Source organism: Mesoplodon mirus, assembly GCF_964341445.2.
Source record: "Mesoplodon mirus genome assembly, chromosome: X".
Classification (NCBI taxonomy): Eukaryota; Metazoa; Chordata; class Mammalia; order Artiodactyla; family Ziphiidae; genus Mesoplodon; species Mesoplodon mirus.
Window position 1 is genome coordinate 15,105,485 of NC_138981.1, and position 19,511 is coordinate 15,124,995.

A 19,511-nucleotide genomic window follows, 5' to 3' on the forward strand; every position below is an offset into this window, starting at 1 on the left:
CTTTAAGAGCTTTACCTGGATGTATCTCAGTCCCTCGACCAGATTTTAAATCCTTAGTGGCCAGGGACTTTTATATCCATAGTGCCAAGGAGAGCCTGAGATACTAAATTAGTATTTAAATGTGCTGACAAATTGACTAAGCATCCTGAGCCATGAGTGTTTAATACTGGAAGACCAGTGCCAGAGGTTAGCGGCCTGTAGTCTTCACTATCACAAATTAATAAGCCTAACGGGTGGTTCAGTGTGAAATGGAAGACGGGCTTTCCTCTGTCTAAAGAAGGAACCAACAGCTCCAGTGTGGACAGGCAGAGAGCAACAGAAACGTGAGCCCTGGTCACACATTCAGTGCACATAGGCCAGGGACTGGGGAACTTTTTCCGTAAAGGGCCGTATAGTGGATATTTTTGGCTTTGTGGGCCATGAGGTCCCTGTTGCAACCACTCAACTCTGCCGTTATAGCGCAAAAGCAGCCATAGACATGATGTCAGCAAATGGTCATGGCTGAATTTCAGTAAAGCTTTGTTTATGGACACTGAAATGGGAATTTCATGTAATTTTCACATGTTGTGAAGTATTCTTCTTCTTTTGATTTTTTTCCCCCAACCATAAAAAATGTCAAAACCACTCAGCTTGTGGGCCATATGAAAACAGGCAGAAGGCCAGGTTTGGCCAGCTGGCCTTAGGTTGGTGTCCTTGATATACAGGCGTGTACACACTTGCTGAGGTGGTCATTTAGCAGAGAGAGTTTCCTATTTAGATGGAGTGGGACCTAAGGGGATCCATGACCCCTGTCCACTTAGCCAGGACAGACTTCCTAGGGAAGATCATAAAGACAGATCATACAGCTGTGTGATGTTTTACGGTATGAGGCACCATCATATCAGGCACATTAGCTTTTGGATCATCAAAAAATTGAGAGTCAAGCCAACGTTTTTAAGCCACGTGTCTTTTCCAGCATGCCTGGGTCCTCTGTGACACTAACAGTTGTTTAAATAAAGAAAATGAGAGTTTTAAACCCAGGCTTAGCTGGGTTCCAGCTCCCATAGGAGGGAGTATCTTTTCATTATGTACTCATGTAAGCAAGTCACCTTAAAATTTTTAAAAAGGGAAATTGTGGGCCTCCCTGGTGGCGCAGTGGTTGAGAGTCCGCCTGCCGATGCAGGGGATACGGGTTCGTGCCCCGGTCTGGGAGGATCCCATATGCCGCGGAGCGGCTGGGCCCGTGAGCCATGGCCGCTGGGCCTGCGCGTCCGGAGCCTGTGCTCCGCAGCGGGAGAGGCCACAACAGTGAGAGGCCCGCATACCGCAAAAAGAAAAAAAATAAAAATAAAAAGGGAAATTGTGCTCAGGGAGAATCATTTCCTCAGTACCCCCAGGGATTCTTTGGGGCTTGAAATGGTTAGAGAAATAGGATGTGTTTGGGTCACAGGAGATCTCTTGGGAAAAGCCTAATAAGATGGTGTCCAGACTGATCTGGGGTAAGTGGACTTGAGAGGAGGATTTGGCTAGGAGCATGGCAGCGGAGGAGTGGGTTATTCTGAGCATTGTGAACCCATTTCCTTACCTGCAAGAAAGACAGTACAGGCCAGACAAATTGGGTGCACAGTTCTAGGTTTTTAGTTTTAATTATATATTTGTTCAATAAACAAAATAGGCATAAACTGAACAAGACATAGACTCCACCCTTAAGAAACTCATAGTCCTGTGACCCAGGGTGCATGAACCTTTTTAATTTCCAGGATGGAATAAGAGAAAATGTCACTGAGTGTCCAGGGCTTATGCTTCTCTTGACCTCTTCTGTACCTAGAACAGGACCGTGCAAAAGTAGGTGCTGAAGATATGCTTTTGATGATTAGAAGTGCTAGTTTTTGAGGAGTGGGGATGCTTCGCTTCATTTAGACGGGACGTGTTGCGCTGGAGCTAATCCTAGGAGGGATCTGTGAAGGCAGGGGCGTTGTCCTCTAGTGACCACCAGGCTCCTCAGAGCTAAATGGACATGGTGCCCAGAGAGGCCAGCTGGTATCTGCAGAGTGCCACCTGCTGGCTAGAGGAGTCATGGGCATCTTGAGGCAGAAATGCTTAGCCTATAGACCCTAAAAAAGATATCAAATTGTATGCTCTGGATTCTGTCCAAAAGACAAAGGAAAGTTGGAAAGAAATATATCAAAACATTACATGTAAGACTTATGGATGATTTTCTTCTTTTTTTTTTTTAAGAATTCTCTGTCTAAATTCCTACAATGAGCTGTTAACACTTTTATATTAAATTTTTTAATTGAAAAAAGTTGTTCAAATGAACTAACTGCCTCTAGACCACCTTCCTTGACATTGTCTTTGCTGAATCAAAGCAAACTTTTCCAATTGGTTCTTAAGATACCCCCAAAATTTCATGGTGACAGACTTACAAACTCTTTTTCCCTCCCTCCCTCCCTCCCTCTTCCTTCCTTCCTTCCTTCCTTCCTTCTGGTATGTTTTGGAGGTTCACATTTAATAGAGCACTATTCATAGTAAGGATAAATTCAAAAGCATTGAATTTTGTTGAAGAGATGTCTGAGTTTGAGCTCTGACTCTTCTAATTGTCAACTGTGTGACTTTGGGCAAATTTTAAGCCTCAGTTTTCTGATCTGTAAAAAGGGATAAGGGTATTTACTTTTCATATTTCACAGGACTGTTGTAGTTTTTGTAATGGTGAAATGAAATAATGTGTTGACTTCTTTATGAAATGTTAGAATTCCCAGTCAAAAAAGTGAGTGTACCATTAGCATGGTTGTTGTTTCTGTTCATAAGGAAGCTAAGAGGGTGTGGTTGAAATCTCACCTGATTGATGTTCTAGTGGACAGTCACTTGAAAAGTGTTGGGAGCTGTACCAGGCACACAATAAGTGCTAATAAGTTTTGGTTAAATAAAAATTAAAAAAGAAAAAGAAACTGAGACAGCCTGCTTATACAGAAATAGCTAATTATGGAAGTGGGAGTAGAACACGGGGCTCCCAGTCTCCCTCCAGTCCCTCTCTCTCCCTGTCTTGGGCTCCTTCACCACTAGCGTTTACCTCCCTGATGCTGGCAGGATCAGCCTTCTGGGCCAGGAGACCTAATAAGCTACAAAGTTGGGTCACCATATCTCCACGTATAAAACCTCTCACAAAAGGTTATTTAAATATAGTGCTCTTAAATTTGTATAATTAGCCACAATGACTCATATGCCATGATGGTATTTTTGAGCTTTAATGATTCTTATTTTGAAATTTTAAAAAAAGATAATGTATTTTACTGAGATAATTTAGAAACTTAGAAATTCTATTTTTATCTCCAGTAATTTGAAGTATATTTAAAAACTGAAATTGTCTCATTTTCTGTATATGTTTGATAACTTGACTGGACCAGGGGAAGAACTGACATACTGGATGCGGTTGGTGGACCCCAGAGGTCACTTACAGACTTGGGCTTCCTGTGTTTCTCTGACAGAGGGTGATCCTGGCCAAGGGAAAGTGTGGGGCAGGACGGAGTGCCCTGAATTAATACTGCAGGACAGTTCTCAACCAAAGAGGGACGGGAGTCGGTGGGTAGACACCCCAGCCTCCTCGGCCCTTGGTGGCAAGTTCTGGAATGTGCTCACCACAGTCTCTCAGGGGGTCCCCAGCTGGCCTGTGCTCCAGTTGCCCTGTGTGGTACCCTATATTGCCTTTCATCCCCTCCCTGTGCCACCTCCCCACTCCCTCCCTGTGCTTCCGGAGAGCCCCTCCCAAATAAACTACATGCACCTAAATCCTTGTCTTAGGGTCTGTTTGGGGGTGAATGACAATTTATATAGACAATTAATTACCCAGAGTCTACTATACCCTCCACACTAGAGCATGGGTGATTTTTTTTTCTGTCTTTGTGATTTTTTTCCTGATTCTCTGTGTATCTTCTGTGCCACGCAGTAGAGTAAATGCAGGCCGCGTAACTATAATTTGAGATGGGATTTATAAACGTTCTTCAAACTTTTTCCCTCATAAATTGCTGAAAAAGTCTAACAAGTTATAAATATATGTTCCTCTCTCCATAACATTTTTTTTTTTTTTTTTTTTTTTTTTTTTTTTTCCTTTTTGCGGTATGCGGGCCTCTCACTGTTGTGGCCTCTCCCGTTGCGGAGCACAGGCTCCGGACGCACAGGCTCAGCGGCCATGGCTCACGGGCCCAGCCGCTCCGCGGCATATGGGATCCTCCCAGACCGGGGCACGAACCCGTATCCCCTGCATCGGCAGGCGGACTCTCAACCACTGCGCCACCAGGGAGGCCCTCCATAACATTTTTGAGGAATTGCCTTCAAACAACTTGTGCCAGGATGTTTGCACACCTACTGATATTTAACTGGGTTACTGCTTTCCTTTGTTGTTTTAAACATACCTTCTGGCAACTGTAATATTTCATCCTGTTTATACCCCTTCTGATGGGCTCCTTACAGGATTATCACCGAGCTTTGGAATTAGATCATCCTGCTGAAACCCATTTTGGGCCCAAGGGTCAATAGTTGCTCAACTCTTTCTGCCAAAGCACCATCAGATGTCCAACAGTTGCTTATGTTTGTCTTCCCATTTTATATCTCAGCTTCTATATCCCTCAGAGCCCTACACTTCTGAAACCTTCCCCATGTCAGTGGCTCTTTCTCTAGCCTCCTTCCAGCCTTTGGTTTTTAGTCCTTCCCTGATGCCTTTTTACCTCTGCTCCAGTGTCTCACTGAGATGGCCTCTTTAAGCCCTGAGAGTTCGGAATATATGAAAGAGTCCAGACCTCACTCTCGGCCTCAGGCCACAGAGAACTTCAGGGTGTATATATGGGGGTGAAAATGCAGGAGATTGGGTATAACAGACTCAAGGAGGAAGAATAAAAATTTTGTGTCTGTCTAGAAAGACACTGCTTTCCCCATGGCTGCAGCAGGCAGGGAAGAGACGCTCTGATCCTTTCTATGGTTTTCTTCCTTAGTTCCAACACCAGTAAATGGGAGCAGAATTTGCCCCAAAATGTGCCTCATTGGCATAAGGATAATTTTCGACTTTTCTATTTTTTTAAGAAAATAGCACAGGGACTTCCCTGGTGGCTCAGTGGTTGAGAATCCACCTGCCAATGCAGGGGACACGGGTTTGAGCCCTGGTCCCGGAAGATCCCACATGCCGCGGAGCAACTAAGCCCATGAGCCACAACTACTGAGCCCACATGCCACAGCTACTGAAGCCCGCGTGCCTAGAGCCCGTGCTGTGCTACAAGAGAAGCCACTGCAATGAGAAGCCCACGCACCGCAACGAAGAGTAGCCCCCGCTCACTGCAACTAGAGAAAGCCCGCACACAGCAATGAAGACCCAACGCAGCCATAAATAAATAAATTAATTAATTTAAAAAAAGAAAATAGCACATATAGGAGAAGGTCTAAAAACTGAGTAGAAGTTACCCTGTTATAGGAGACATTTACATTTATAAGGGAAATCTCCATTTGTAAGGGTGTCTCCCTTTTGGTACCAGGAAAAAGAGGATGACTCTAAATCTCTAGAAACTTATCAACGTAGAAGGCATGGACTGAAATCTGTAGAATGAGCTTATACTTTACTGTTCTTTGCCTGGTAACCTCCTAGGACTGGCTCCCCCACCCACTTCTTTTGTCTTTAGCTGAAGATGGTATTTAAGGTGATGGCTCGGGCCCTTTCAGGGAGTTACTCAGTTTTCCTGGGTCTCTCCCATGTTGTCAAGGAGGTATACATGTTATTAAACTTCTGTTTGTTTTTCTCCTGTTAAGCTGCCTTTTATTGTATGGGGTCTTAGTCAAGAACCTAGAAGGGTAGAGGGAAAATGATTTTTCTTCCCCTACACTAGAAAGCCCAGGTTGCCTGGTCAACCACAGGACCATCATTATAGGAAGCAGTAGGGCCTGGTGGTAGAGGCTTAGGTGAGAGTCTGCATGGGCTCAAATCTTGTTTCCAATGCTTAGCACTGATGGCCGTGGAAAACTTACTTCGCATCATTTCCCTCATCTGTAAAAGAGCAATAATACTAGTACCTGCCACGTAGAACTGTTGTGAGGATAAAAAGCAACATTTTAAACAAAATTCATAGCTTAGTTACCTGATCCATAGGAAGTCTCCAATAAGTGTTAGCTATTATTATTGTTGTTGTTTTTAACAGAATCAATCTAATTGAAACCCAGGTACAGAATGGTCTTGTTCCTCCGCAATCTGGTACAAGAAAGAAATCCCCACATGATAGTTACAGAGTAAGCCTTTGAAGAAAGTAAATATTTAGAAGTCTAACTGCCTGCATCCATTGCACCCCAAATGTCTCTTCCATCTGCTGGATGGAGGAATAAACAAAAATACCTTTATTGGGAAACAGAGCCTTCCTTACATAATCAGAGGTAGAACTCTACATACAGGAAAGTGATCTCATTGACTTGAATCCATACTAAAGAGCAAATGACTGATACACACTCCCTTCCTCAAAGCAGGGAGACAGTGGGCTCCTACAGGGGGAGAACACAATGGAGGGGAAATTTTGATTCACAAAGGTGTAACTTCAGGATTTTACTCAGAGGTGGTCCTGCGTGGATCCACGATCTGTATCTGAATCTCTCTGAAGAAAATAAGAAAAATTACGAGTACACTTTGTAACATGGATCTTGATCCTCTGACTTGGTCTGAGTTTTAAGCTCCCCTCTTCCGGAGACAAGAAGGTCTTCACTGCAGACCCTTAGAAAGCCCCCTGAAACCTTAGCTAAATTTTCTGGAAAGTGTGTTCTGGGACAATGGACCCCAAAGTGGAATTCACTTCTACTTATTTTGATTTTTATTTAAAAATAAGGATGAATTAAAAGTTAATACTGTGTAGTATCCAAATTGAGGCTCACCCTCAATTGAGGTCACTGAGTCCACGTCAGAGGATCCCTTGTCATGTGCAGCTCAGGCAGCAGGAGTGGGGTTCCCCCCATGTACAAGTCTCAACAATGACCTTACTCTTCCCTGCACTTTCAGCTAATGGAGAGGCATTACAGACTGACATCTGCTTGTGCATGATCTAGTTTTAATTAACCTCCCTAAATGAACATTAGCTTAAAAATATTCCAGCCAAAACAAAACAGAGCAAAACAAAACCCCACAGATTGTAGATGATACTAAAATTGCAACTCCAAGAGAACAATATGAACATAACAGAGAAGACGAATTCCCTCATTCCTGGTAGAGGCGCTAATCAGATATGACACATTCAATCCCATTGAAATTATAATTATAATAAAGTTTTTCCCATGACAACAGCATTTACTGTTAATAAAATATATACCACATTATTTTAAGATTATTATTTTACTACTTGCCATCTTTTAAAAATTCTATATTTTAGAGTAAGTTTTCTCCCCAACCTGTTTATGACCTCTTGTATAATACCCACCCACATTCCACAATGAACATTTCCTAGATTTTGTTCTTGCTCTCTTTGTAGCCTATATATATGTAAAGTATATAATAATTATATATCTCTCTAGTATATATATTTGTTTGTTTGTTTTGTTTTATTTTGCTGAACTCTGGAAAGTAAGGTACAAACATCCTGACCTTTCACTTCTAAGTGTGTTTGTGTATTTCCTAAGAACAAGGACACTCTTCTACATAACCCCAATGCTGTTATCATACCCAATGAAATTAACAATAATTCCTTAATACCAAGTAATATGTAATCCCTGATCAAATTTCCTCCATTGTCCTCAAAATGTCTTTTATAGCTTTTCTTGCCCCCTAAATCCAGGACCAAATCAAGGCATATGCATTGCATTTGGTTATTATATCTCTTTTTTTCTGGTTTTATTATGATATAATTGACACATAACATTGTATAAGTTTAAGGTGTATAACATAATAATTTGACATATGACATATTGTGAAAAAGATTACTTGTTATATCTCTTTAATCTCCTTTAAGGTAGAATAGTAGCTCCCCTACATTCTTCTAAAACAATGATGTTGACTGTTTTGATGAATCCAAGCCAGTTATCTTGTAGAATGTGCCAGAAGTGGATTTGTCTAATTGTTTCTTCATAGTAGATTCAGGTTAAAAATTGGAGACAAGGGGCTTCCCTGGTGGCGCAGTGGTTGAGCGTCTGCCTGCTGATGCAGGGGACACGGGTTCATGCCCCGGTCTGGGAAGATCCCACATGCCGCGGAGCGGCTGGGCCCGTGAGCCATGGCCACTGAGCCTGTGCATCCGGAGCCTGTGCTCTGCAACGGGAGAGGCCACAACAGTGAGAGATCCACGTACCGCAAAAAAAAAAAAAAAAATTGGAGACAAGAACACTGCATAGGCAATGTTATGTCCTTCCCATTGCACTGCATAGGAGGCACAGGATCGCAGATTGTCCTGCTATCAGTGATGCTAAGTTTGATCAGGACCACATTATGAATTTCCTGGGCCCTTTGCACTTTTACCTTCATGGGATCCTTTCTCCATAAAACATATAAAAAATTATATTTTATAGTTGTATTGGCACCAAGATAAATATAATCCAAGGTGGATTATGTTCATTTTTTTTCCTGATTTTAAAAGAAATTAAAACATTTTCCCGAGCCTCTAAAGGTATCATGGGCCCCAGACCCGTGCCTGCCTAATGGAGAAGTTCGCCCTGGGTTTGACCACTTGATTAGATGGGTGACCTCTGTACCTCCCCAACATAAAGGTGCATTTTCCTTTTGTAATTAAATAGTAATCTGTGGGGAAACTCTTTGAGACTATGTGTATATCTTGTTCCCCGAAAACCTCTCCCTCAGTGGTTTTACTATTTTTGCTTGAATCAGTTATTACATTGAAGGTTGCAGGAATTATGTCCTGTTCAGGGATGAGAATACTGAGGTGCAAGGAGTCTGTGATTTGTCCAAGATCATAAAGCTACTGGGTAGAATCACCATTAGGAACTAGGTCTCTCTGCTCCCAAATTCACATTAGAGCCCCAAGGAAACTAGAGTATATTAAGAAGAGTGAAAAAGAGCATTGGAGTTATTTCGCCCAGAGAGAAGAACAGAAAAGGATGACTGTAACTGTTACATAACTAAAGGTAACAGTTGATGGGTACCAAGGACCAGCAAACTCTCCATTTGCAGTGTAATAGCTCAAAAAAGATAAGACTCCATTGCTCTGGACTATAGTCATTTTACAAACCAGCTAATAATCGCCTCACATTTCTTCAGAAAAGTTCTTGGCGTTATTCTCAGGAGAAAATAAAGCCAATGTTTAAAGTCTTGTCAAATCTTATTAGGTATTAGGATTCTAATTTAAATGCCGACAATGTGTCAGTTACCCTAGAGAACATTTAGTTCATTTCGTTTTCTCTTCACCTCAGTCCTCTCCAGGTAGCGTGCATTAGGATTGTAATGGAGGTTTTAAAATATTGTTGTTCAACAATTCCCACAGACTTCGGTAGGTAATTATGAACAAATAGGGGCTGAAATGCTGAATCCTTAAAACTAAACAAACTGCCCGTGTTTGAATAAAAGACATACCTTTCTGTGGGCAAAGGTTTCCAACCCTGGGTGTGGAAGCCAGCTACTTCTACTTGCCAAGAATCCCTTTGACACGTTAATCTTGCACAGAGAATGTTTTTGACCTTTCCGGTGTTTGCATAAGAAAAATGAAGCACAGATGTTTTCAGAAGTGGGAAGCAATTGTCTTTGGCCCCATATTGTCAGAGGAGTGAATTGGTCATTCTGTGGAAGAATGACTCTTACTAGGTGTGCGAAAGTGAATCTGCTGTCGCTTGTTTATGAGAAGTTGAAAATAAAAGACACATCTGCAAGTCACATATTATTAATCTTAATTGATTAGCAAGTATTTGCTGAGCCTCTACTTTGAAATAAGTGGTAAGCGGAACAGGGGACCTGGAGCATTTTCAGTGATACAGAAAGAAGAGAAGAGAAGATATAAGCTTCTGACCTCAGGAATTATGAGAACGTCAGGTAGAAAAGACATGCCCGGGCTTCCCTGGTGGCGCAGTGGTTGGGGGTCCGCCTGCCGATGCAGGGGACATAGGTTCGATCCCTAGTCCAGGAAGATCCCGCATGCCGTGGAGCGGCTGGGCCCGTGAGCCATGGCCGCTGAGCCTGTGCGTCCGGAGCCTGTGCTCTGCAATGGAAGAGGCCACAATGGTGAGAGGTCCGCGTACCACAAAAAAAAAAAAAAAAAGAAATAAAGAAATAAAAAAAGACATGCCCATGGAAAGCTAGCAAGCAATTCAAAGTAGTGCAGAGTAAGTGTAACACGAGAAGAGTAAAATTAGACAGGTTGGGAGAAGGAACGGGAATTATCGAGGCCTAGATTGATCAGCAAAAGCTTCAAGATGATACTTATAAGCTGGAATTTGGAAGGACAGGCTTCAGATGAATGGAGACTCTGGAATCAGGCATGACGAAAGGGCGGAGGCAAGAAAGTGATGGCGAACTTAAGAATAGGACATAGACTATCTCTCTCTTGAGTACAATAGAAAGTTGATGGCTCTTTCTTACAGAGGACCGCAAGTGGGGGATAATCTATGCGAAATGATCCTGGAAATAAAATCTGATGATGGCTTTAAATGACCACCGTGTCTAATTGTTCTAAATAAGGCTCTTTTGTTGACAAAGAATGGTTGCCACTTAAACTAACTCAAGTGAAAAGGGAACGGGAGAATTGTAAGATTATAACAGAACACCTCTTGGACATTCAAAAGTAGCTTGTGGGCCAGGAACCAAGGACCCTCTGTATGACTTAGAGCCACATCATCTCAGCTTCTTCTGCTTTTCTATCTGCCTCATTCTCTTTGTCTCACTCTACCTACTTTGCTTATTCATCTTGCACTGATCCCTCCCTCGATATCATAATATTTTATTTCTGTCATCTATGATTGACTAACTACATCCTCTCAATTTTTCAGTTTAAATGCTTAAGAGAAAGAGAGACTCTTTGGTAGTTGGCCAGGCAGTTTATTGGCTGGTTTCGATTATTGAGTATCCATCCTAGTCCAACCAGTCATCACTCTTAACGAGAACCGCCCAGTGGGGTCTCCCTTCATTGGGAGTTCCAGGCAGAGCAGCCCAAACCAGAAGATATAGACTGCTATGTTCCAAGCTCTATAGAACCATTAGACTTCCAGGGAACAGTTGGTATGTTCCGTACACATCTGGGAAATGGCTGGTCTATTTTTCTCTCTCTAGGAAGGATTTGCCCAAAGCTTGCTTCTGAAAGAGCTGTACTATCCTGAAAAGAGCTGGTCCCAAATTGAATATTGACTTCACCACCTCTGAAACCATCTGAGCTTCAATTTGTTGCCTGTAGAGTGGGGATAATAGCACCTACCTGTTGGAGTTGTCTGGAACATAAATGAGATCATGTCGATGCTATTCTCTGCTTGGCACAAGGCAAGAGCTTAGTAAATGGGATTTCTGTAATTTCTTTGATATTTTATGAATATTCCATAATAGAAAACTGTTGGCAATGCATTTTTACTTATTTTTTAATTGTACAAATGATATATGAATATATCTGAATATTTTAAAGCAAACCCTAGATATTATATTATTTCAGTGATAAATATTTTAGGGTGTGTTTTTGTTTTTTGGGGTTTTTTTTTGTCTGCGTTGGGTCTTCATTGCAGTGCGTGGGCTTCTCATTGTGGTGGCTTCTCTTGTTGCAGAGCACGGGCTCTAGAGCACAGGCTCAATAGTTGTGGTACATGGGCTAAGTTGCTCCACAGCATGTGGGATCTTCCCGGACCAGAGCTCAAACCCGTGTCCCCTGCGTTGTCAGGCAGATTCTTAACCACTGCGCCACCAGGGAAGTCCTAGGGTGTGTTTTTAATAAATAAAGTTTTTTAAAAAGCACAGAACAACAATACCACTATTATACCTAATACATTAAAGATAATTCCTTGATATCACCAGTACTAAATCTATATTTGATTTTCTTCAATAGTCTCAAAAATATCTTTTTATGGTTGTTTGGTTTGGATGAAAATCCAAAAGGAGTCTACATATTACACTGATATCAGTCAGTCTATAAACCATTTTCTCTGCTCTTTTATGCCATATATTTGTTGAAAAAATGTGGTCATTATTCCTGTAGAATTTTCCAGTTCAGGATTTGACTCACTGCATCACCAGCCAGTGACCAAGCCAGGTGGTGATACAAGGGCTTGGCCATTTCCACCAAGACAGGACCCCTTCATTGGGCAATCTTTGCTCCTGAGCTTCCCATTGGGCTGGTGTAGGGCGACCAGCTGTCATGGTCACTGGGACTGAGAAGTTTCCCAGGGCATAGGACTTTCAGTGCTAAAACTGGGAAATGCCCAGGCAAACTAGGATGGTTGGTCACCTTGGCTGGTGTAGACCTTGTCAGATCTGCATCAGGGTCTGATAGCTCCCTCTGCCCAGTCCTGCCTCCTTCCCTTTCCCCACAGGTGTTCATCAACAATAAACTCTGTGTCCTCCTGACTTCACCTCAATGTCTCATTCCCAGAGCACTCGACCCACGACAGGGGCACATGTAGCACAGAAACCAGGAAGGACCTAAATACTGCAAGAGAAGATGAGGCTGAAAGAGAGTAGGAGGGCGGGGGGGGGGATTCATTTGATAATTACAGGGATGCTTCTGTGTATGACTTTTTCAGTGGACTATTTGTTCTGCAACCTTCGAAAAAGAAAAGAGGCGTATGTAAATACTCAGTGACTAAATGTTTCCTAAACTGCATTTGAATACTCAAAATGAAGGCTTTGCCAAAAAAAAAAAAAAAAAGCCAACCTTCTTGTTCCAGCGTCCTTTGTTAAACATGCCTTGTTATTCATTTCTGTGATTTAAGAAGAAAAATAAATGGAGCTTCAGCTTTTCTGAGAAACATTCTTAAAATCAAGAAAGAATGTGGGCAGAATATTACTGCAGGGGAAAGGGAGCAGCATCCTTCAGGGCCAGGACTAGGATGAAGTGAGCCAGGTACTTGGGGTGCAACATTTAAGGAGGTGCTCGCTGTGAGTTCAGAGTCGGCACTTGCTTGAACCTGACAGTCAACGCCTCCTTAAGTATTGCACCTCAGGGGCCTCACTGGCCTCACCCTAGTCCCGGCCTAGGCATCCATAATAGTACTAGATAACTTCCCTCTTCCCTGCCCCAGGTACAAAGCCATTGTCCGGCCAATGGATATCCAGGCCTCTCATGCCCTGATGAAGATCTGCCTCAAAGCCGCACTGATCTGGATCATCTCCATGTTTCTGGCCATCCCAGAGGCTGTATTTTCTGACCTACATCCCTTCCACGAGGAAAGCACCAACCAGACCTTCATTAGCTGTGCCCCGTACCCACACTCTAATGAGCTGCACCCCAAAATCCACTCCATGGCTTCCTTCCTGGTCTTCTACATCATCCCGCTGTCGATCATCTCTGTTTACTACTACTTTATTGCCAAAAATCTGATCCAGAGTGCTTGCAATCTACCCGTGGAAGGGAATATACACGTCAAGAAGCAGGTGGGTACTTAGAAGTGATGCATTTCCTCCTTGGGGATTTGATTCCTTGCGTTTCTTTAGGACTCCACTGACAAGTTCAGTATTTGGGTGGTCATGTTGCCTGATTCTGCAGTAGAAGAGGTGAGTGATCTGTGGCCAGATGGTAAACAGGAACTCCTAGCTTCAGAAGACTAGGCATGCAGGTGTTCTTTAAGAATCTTGTTCTCTTATTAAAGAGACCTAGGCTAGCAAGGTATTGAGAACCTGAAAGCTTTGGAGTATGGGTTTCTTTTTGAGAAAAATCGGTTGTTGTTTTTTAAAAAATAAAATGTTGAGGCTCATAGGGATGTGACTTCTTTAAGCTCCAATCACATTGTTTGGGTAGGAAGACAGTTACCACATGTGATAAAGCAGAAAGGGCAGGAAAACGAGGCTGGTTGAAGAAAAAGCAGTAGTTTGATTAAGATGGGTTCACATTGATTTGAGTTCAAATCCAGGCTTCCTGACTTACTTACCCTCTCTGAGAGTCAGTTTTTTATCCATGATGAAGGTAATAACCTACATATTGTAAGGCTGTTGGAGGATTACAAGAGAGACACATGTACCCCCAGATGGCCCAGAGCGCAGGATGCCCGCCTTATGCGTTAGGCTCCCTTCCCCAATCCCCCTGTCACCCCCATAATTTCATCCTGTGGTATAAATGGTAGAAACCAGGGGCTCTGGCTTTGTCGTCTTCATCAGTTTTTGTCTTCTAGTCCAAAAGTAGATCGTGTGGTATTTATGATGGAAAAGCAGAAAGACTCTCCCTCCGTTTAAAACGTGTAGCTGACTCAGTTGGAGGCTTCACCCTCTAAAATTCTTTTTTTCCCTCATCAATTATGGGGGGAAAATGGCAGTTCTCAGTGAAACTGTCTCCCTGCTTGAAAGACCTCTCAGTGGTAAACATCCATTGTACCCCAGATTCTTTATAGAGAACAATGTTTCCCCTTGCTGTAGCAGAGGGAGTTGGGAAAAAAAGGGGATGCTCAGCCCGCTTTTGTCTGAGACCCTTCCTGTGTTATATAGGCCAGAAAAAACTTGAGAGTAAAAAACATAATAATAGGCAGTTATCTTGGTTTGGCAAATGAGGAAGAACAAAGCTGGCTGCTTTTTTAAGCATCAGAGGGAAGAAGAAATTATTAACTGTGGAGCCAAGAAAGACATGAAGTCATATGGCTGATAACTGCACCAATGCCCTCCTGAGGACAAAGAGGGCACTTACTAGAATTTCATTGTGCAGTCCACTCAAGCATGTAATCAACTTTGTTTAAAGAGCTCAGAGGCACAGTGGAAATATTGAACTTCTTTTCTGTGGCCTTGTGAGCCCATCCATTTCCCTAATTCATTTTCCCCATCTTTTGCTCTGCCCACATCTTTGTCTCTGTGTCACTCTCTCCTCAGATCGAATCCCGGAAGCGCCTGGCCAAGACAGTGCTAGTGTTTGTGGGCCTCTTTGCCTTCTGCTGGCTCCCCAACCACGTCATCTACCTGTACCGCTCCTACCACTACTCCGAGGTGGACACCTCCGTGCTCCACTTCGTCACCAGCATCTGTGCCCGCCTCCTGGCCTTCACCAACTCCTGCGTGAACCCCTTTGCCCTCTACCTGCTGAGCAAGAGTTTCAGGAAACAGTTCAACACCCAGCTCCTCTGTTGCCGGCCCAGCCTGATGACCCGGTCTCAGAGCACCGGCAGGAGCACCACCTGCATGACCTCCTTCAAGAGCACCACACCCTCCGCGGCCACCTTCAGCCTCCTCAACGGAAACATCTGTCACGAGGGGTACGTCTAGACTGACCCTTGACCCTGCCCCCTAGGGACTCCTGGTTTTGCCTTATGGCTGGTAAGGAACCCTCGCCTCTATTGTTGTCTCTGTACTGTCCAAAGACCCTTTGGCAGGCTCATGAGCGATGTGGGCGGGTTGGGGGGAGGCCCAAATGGGTCACTATTATGTTTGAAAGGCCCATCAAGGCCTGTGTTTTCCATTTCAACTTGTGAATGCTGCTTCTGACGCAGAGCAAACTTTCCCTTTTTTAGAAAAGGGAACAAATAGGAAATCATTATTTTAAGCATTAAACCCTGACATACAGATGTGCTCAACTAAGTCATAGAAACTATATGAACAACCAGATTTATAAAGCAGAGAAACTGTACACTGAATTTGCACTTTGTGAAAGACTTCACCTTGTCATTTCTTTAAGCAGAAGTCAGTGCTTTAAGAATACGATTTGAGTCGTTTTTCAGGAATACTTATAATCACAAACCAAGGAACTTTTTTTTACACTTGTAATATGAAAAGTCAACCCTAGGCGAGTCCCATGTATAAGGGACAGTCCCCAAACTGATAACACCGGTAGCCAATTTAAAACAAATCCCTGAGTGTCGATTGTTTTTAAAAGACATTGCTGAGGACATAGGAGAAACACTCACCACATCATTTTAAGGCAAAAACACAACCAAACACACTGACACGTATATTGAGGTCCAGGTGTGGCTGGGGAGTGATAGCTCACACTCTGAATTCTAACTCAATGCAGGTCCTTTTTGCTGTTACCCAATTGCAATCATCCATGGTGCGGTTCCACCATATCAGAGAAATCCTTCGCGGGGAAAATTGATCATACCATCCATTCATCAAACATTTATAAAAGTGCATAAAGTATAGTATTTATTTTAGGCGTATGGGTTTTCAGACAAATGTATTTACTTCTATTTGGCTGTCCTTGTCTGCTACACTGAAGAAGTAGTTTCACATGAGAAGAAAGGGATCATATTTGAGTGGAAATAGAAACATGTTTACATTTAATGTCTGCTTTACCTAAAGTCTGTGGCAGGAGATGAATTCAATGTCAGTAATATGTGTTTCTGTCTCAGTATGTGTAAGAAAGTTGCGGGGGGAGGTCTCAGCTTTAAGAACTGATTGAAAGACAGCTACAGATACATTAAGTTTCTACTTATGAAGAGTATTTATGAAACAGCCCATGTGCAGAAAAATACTGGACTTAAATCTTTTTTGTTTTCTAAGTGAGTAAAAGGATTTGACTCTCTTTCTTTAGATACCCTGAATCAAGTTTTTCTTGACTCAAGGACAGGCCAATTCTGACAGATTGCAAATGTGTTACCCCACTTTCAGATAAATCCAAATCCTGCAAATGTGCCCTCATGTGTAGCCCTCACACACTAAGGCAGTTTTAGTTCTGGTTTTCTCTATCCAGGTGAGATAGAACAGTCAGCTCTCTTTTCCACATGAGATTTTTATAAGATTTTTTTGTCTTGATACAAGGAAGTGCTCACTGTCTGCAGAGCTTTAGCAGTTGGGACCAAGACTGTTGTAAAGATCTGTATTTATAATTGTATTAGCTGGAGTGAACCTCTGCACTTCTGTTTGCTACATGCACTTACATACTGTACACACCTGCTTTCCTGGTGCTCCATAATTACATGGGACAGTTTGAAAAGAAGATAAGTAGTATAGCTGAAAGAACCAAGATTTTTAGCTTGACATCCCAACTCTGTCATATATGTATATATATATGGCTATCATTTTTTTAAATCTCTAGAATGAGAGGACAGTCCCTTCTGTTGCTGAGATCCTCTGAGCCCCATCATTGTTTCGATTTCTGACTCTTAAGCATTTATGTAGCCACCTGTTCACAGTTGTCCCATTTCTACCACCTTGGCAGCAACTCCTCTTGAGAATCCTTCAACCACCATTCTACACTCATGTTCCCAATAGTGGAGTGGAAGGAGACAGACAATTCCATCGCTTCGAATAATTTGTATGAATGATATCCCGTTAGCTTGTTATGTTTTGTAATTAGAGCTGAAAGAGATAGAAGAAAACACCTGGCTCAATCTCCTCCTTGTACAAAGAGTACTTTTCCTATTCACACTTCTTCAACCTCCACACACCTGTTATCTTGAACTGCTGCTCCACAATTTTACCCTTGGCTTTCTTCAAAACTCTTGAGTATAAGTGACTCCATACCTAGTTAGTTGCTAAAGTGCATAGCATTCTGGGTTCCTAGCATGACTTGTTCAAGCATCTCTGATCTCCCTGCTTCCGAAGACATTTTGGGAGCAGGACTTATCTTAATGCCTCCTTCAGTTAACATCATGGCATAGACTGTGTCTGGCCTCCTTTCTAGCTTCTGGATAAACAGGAGATCGATGTCTGGGTCTAGCTGTGTGTCCTTAGGCAAATCTTATCACCTCTTTGAGACTCCTCAGTGAAAAGGTTGGAGGAGGCCTTTGCCAGCCAGTGACCTAGAGGACTGATCAAATTATCTTGTGAATCAATTGATGGATTGACTCCAACTTTCTCACTGGGATGAACTCAGCCGGGCCCTTCTCCAGGGAAGTCAAATTTTTATTTCACCTCCGGAACCTAAAATCACGGTGAGGGAGACCCAAGGCCCCACGTGGTATCACCTCTCTGTTAGGGCTGAGTGTAGCAGCAGCTGGAGCTAAGACTTTCACTCCTGGCCTCCAAAGATAATCACGTTTAGAGCTAATGTCTTTGGTGAGGAAAAAAAAAATCAATTTTGGCTGTGGAAAACCATCTGTGTTTATTCAGTTTATTCAGACACTACCTTTCAATCTATCTTAAATTGAGCCTCCCTGAGGCAGGCAGCTCAACAGTGACAGATTAAGCAATAAACAAAGCAGTCTTCCCACCAACGCTGCGCGGCTGCTGCTCAGAGGGATTTTCCACAGCAAGAAGATCCTGGCCCCGCCCTGTTGTTGACGTGATGATTCCCCATAAGTGCAGATGGCTGAACCCTGTTCTTCTGGCTGCCCTCACTCCCCCACTGAACCTGGCCTTCCGCCTCATTAATAAGCCCTGGATTTCCCTGCTTTGCCCCACAAACAATTTGGGTTCATCTTGAAGGATGGAGAACCCTTAGATAAATAAACAGTTTAGAGGCTACTTCACACAGACCAAGTTCAGCTTGTTATGAAAATATATGTTAAATAGAAATAAATAAACTTGTCCACAAGACATGGGCACACTTAAGTTATAAAGTCTTCGTTTGTGCCCAAGTAGCTGTTGGTTACTGGTTTCGGAGTCTACTCATGTGCCAAGTAGCTTCTGGTAATAGTGATTAGCTTTGTTTGGGGACTACAAGTTGAATGACACCCTCAATCTGTGGACTGCAAGGTGGCTAAGTCACTTTTCCCAGGAGCCAGATAGAAACGATGGCCCCGGGAACGCAACTGTATGAGAGTGGAATAATTGTACACGCGGTGTTGTGATGAGATGGGGAGGTGCAAACTTTCTGGCCATTCGTGCCCTTCACACCCACACCAGGAAGGAGCTCCCATTAAAGAGTAGCTTAGAATTAACCCTGGGTTGCTGAGAGGAAGGGAGCACATTTGAAACATTTGTCTAATATTTGGCTGAATTTTCATAAAATGGATTAACAGCTGAAAACAAAGGAATTAGTCACTCTCTTGGGACCAGGCTTTGTGTGAGCTAGTCAATGAAACCGAGCCCTAACAAGCTGTACTTCATTCTGTATCTGGATGGTCACTTCTCTCAGCCCCAACCTCGACAACTCCGCCCCCCACCCCCGACACACATACACGCCCAACACAAACACAACAACTGTAATATCAAGCAACCTCTTACCATGATACTTGGCCTTCAAAGACACCCTTTTTTAGGAGCAATCAACAAACCGCACACTGAGAACAAGTTTTTCTCACGTGAAAGTTCACATTAGAAATGCATTCGGTGGAATTTATCTAAATTTTTAAAAAGTTGAAGAGCCCCTCGGTTAAAATATTACATATTCACAATTAATTCAAAATATACTTTGCATTGACCTAGTGTTCATGGTCTACATTGCCTCATCTAATCCAAGCCTTCGCTGCTGACCAGAGAGCTGCTTTACATCCTTTACTGTGGAAATTTGTAAATGACATTGACTAGTGACCATTCACTATTAGATTCAAAGGCCCAGGGACCGGGCTTCCCTGGTGGTGCAGTGGTT

General features: G+C 42.9%; 1 protein-coding gene across 1 annotated transcript in view; it reads left to right on the top strand.

Moving 5' to 3' along the window:
- The window catches only part of GRPR (gastrin releasing peptide receptor), a gene marked incomplete at both ends in the record, with an annotated part of 30,335 nt that extends 15,028 nt beyond the window's left edge, over positions 1–15,307 (top strand). The window contains 2 exons of the mRNA XM_082610128.1: positions 13,147–13,498; positions 14,918–15,307. Coding sequence (XP_082466254.1) covers positions 13,147–13,498; positions 14,918–15,307 — 742 coding nt within the window. The remainder of the gene's footprint in view (positions 1–13,146; positions 13,499–14,917) is intronic.
- Positions 15,308–19,511: the final 4,204 nt, after the last annotated feature.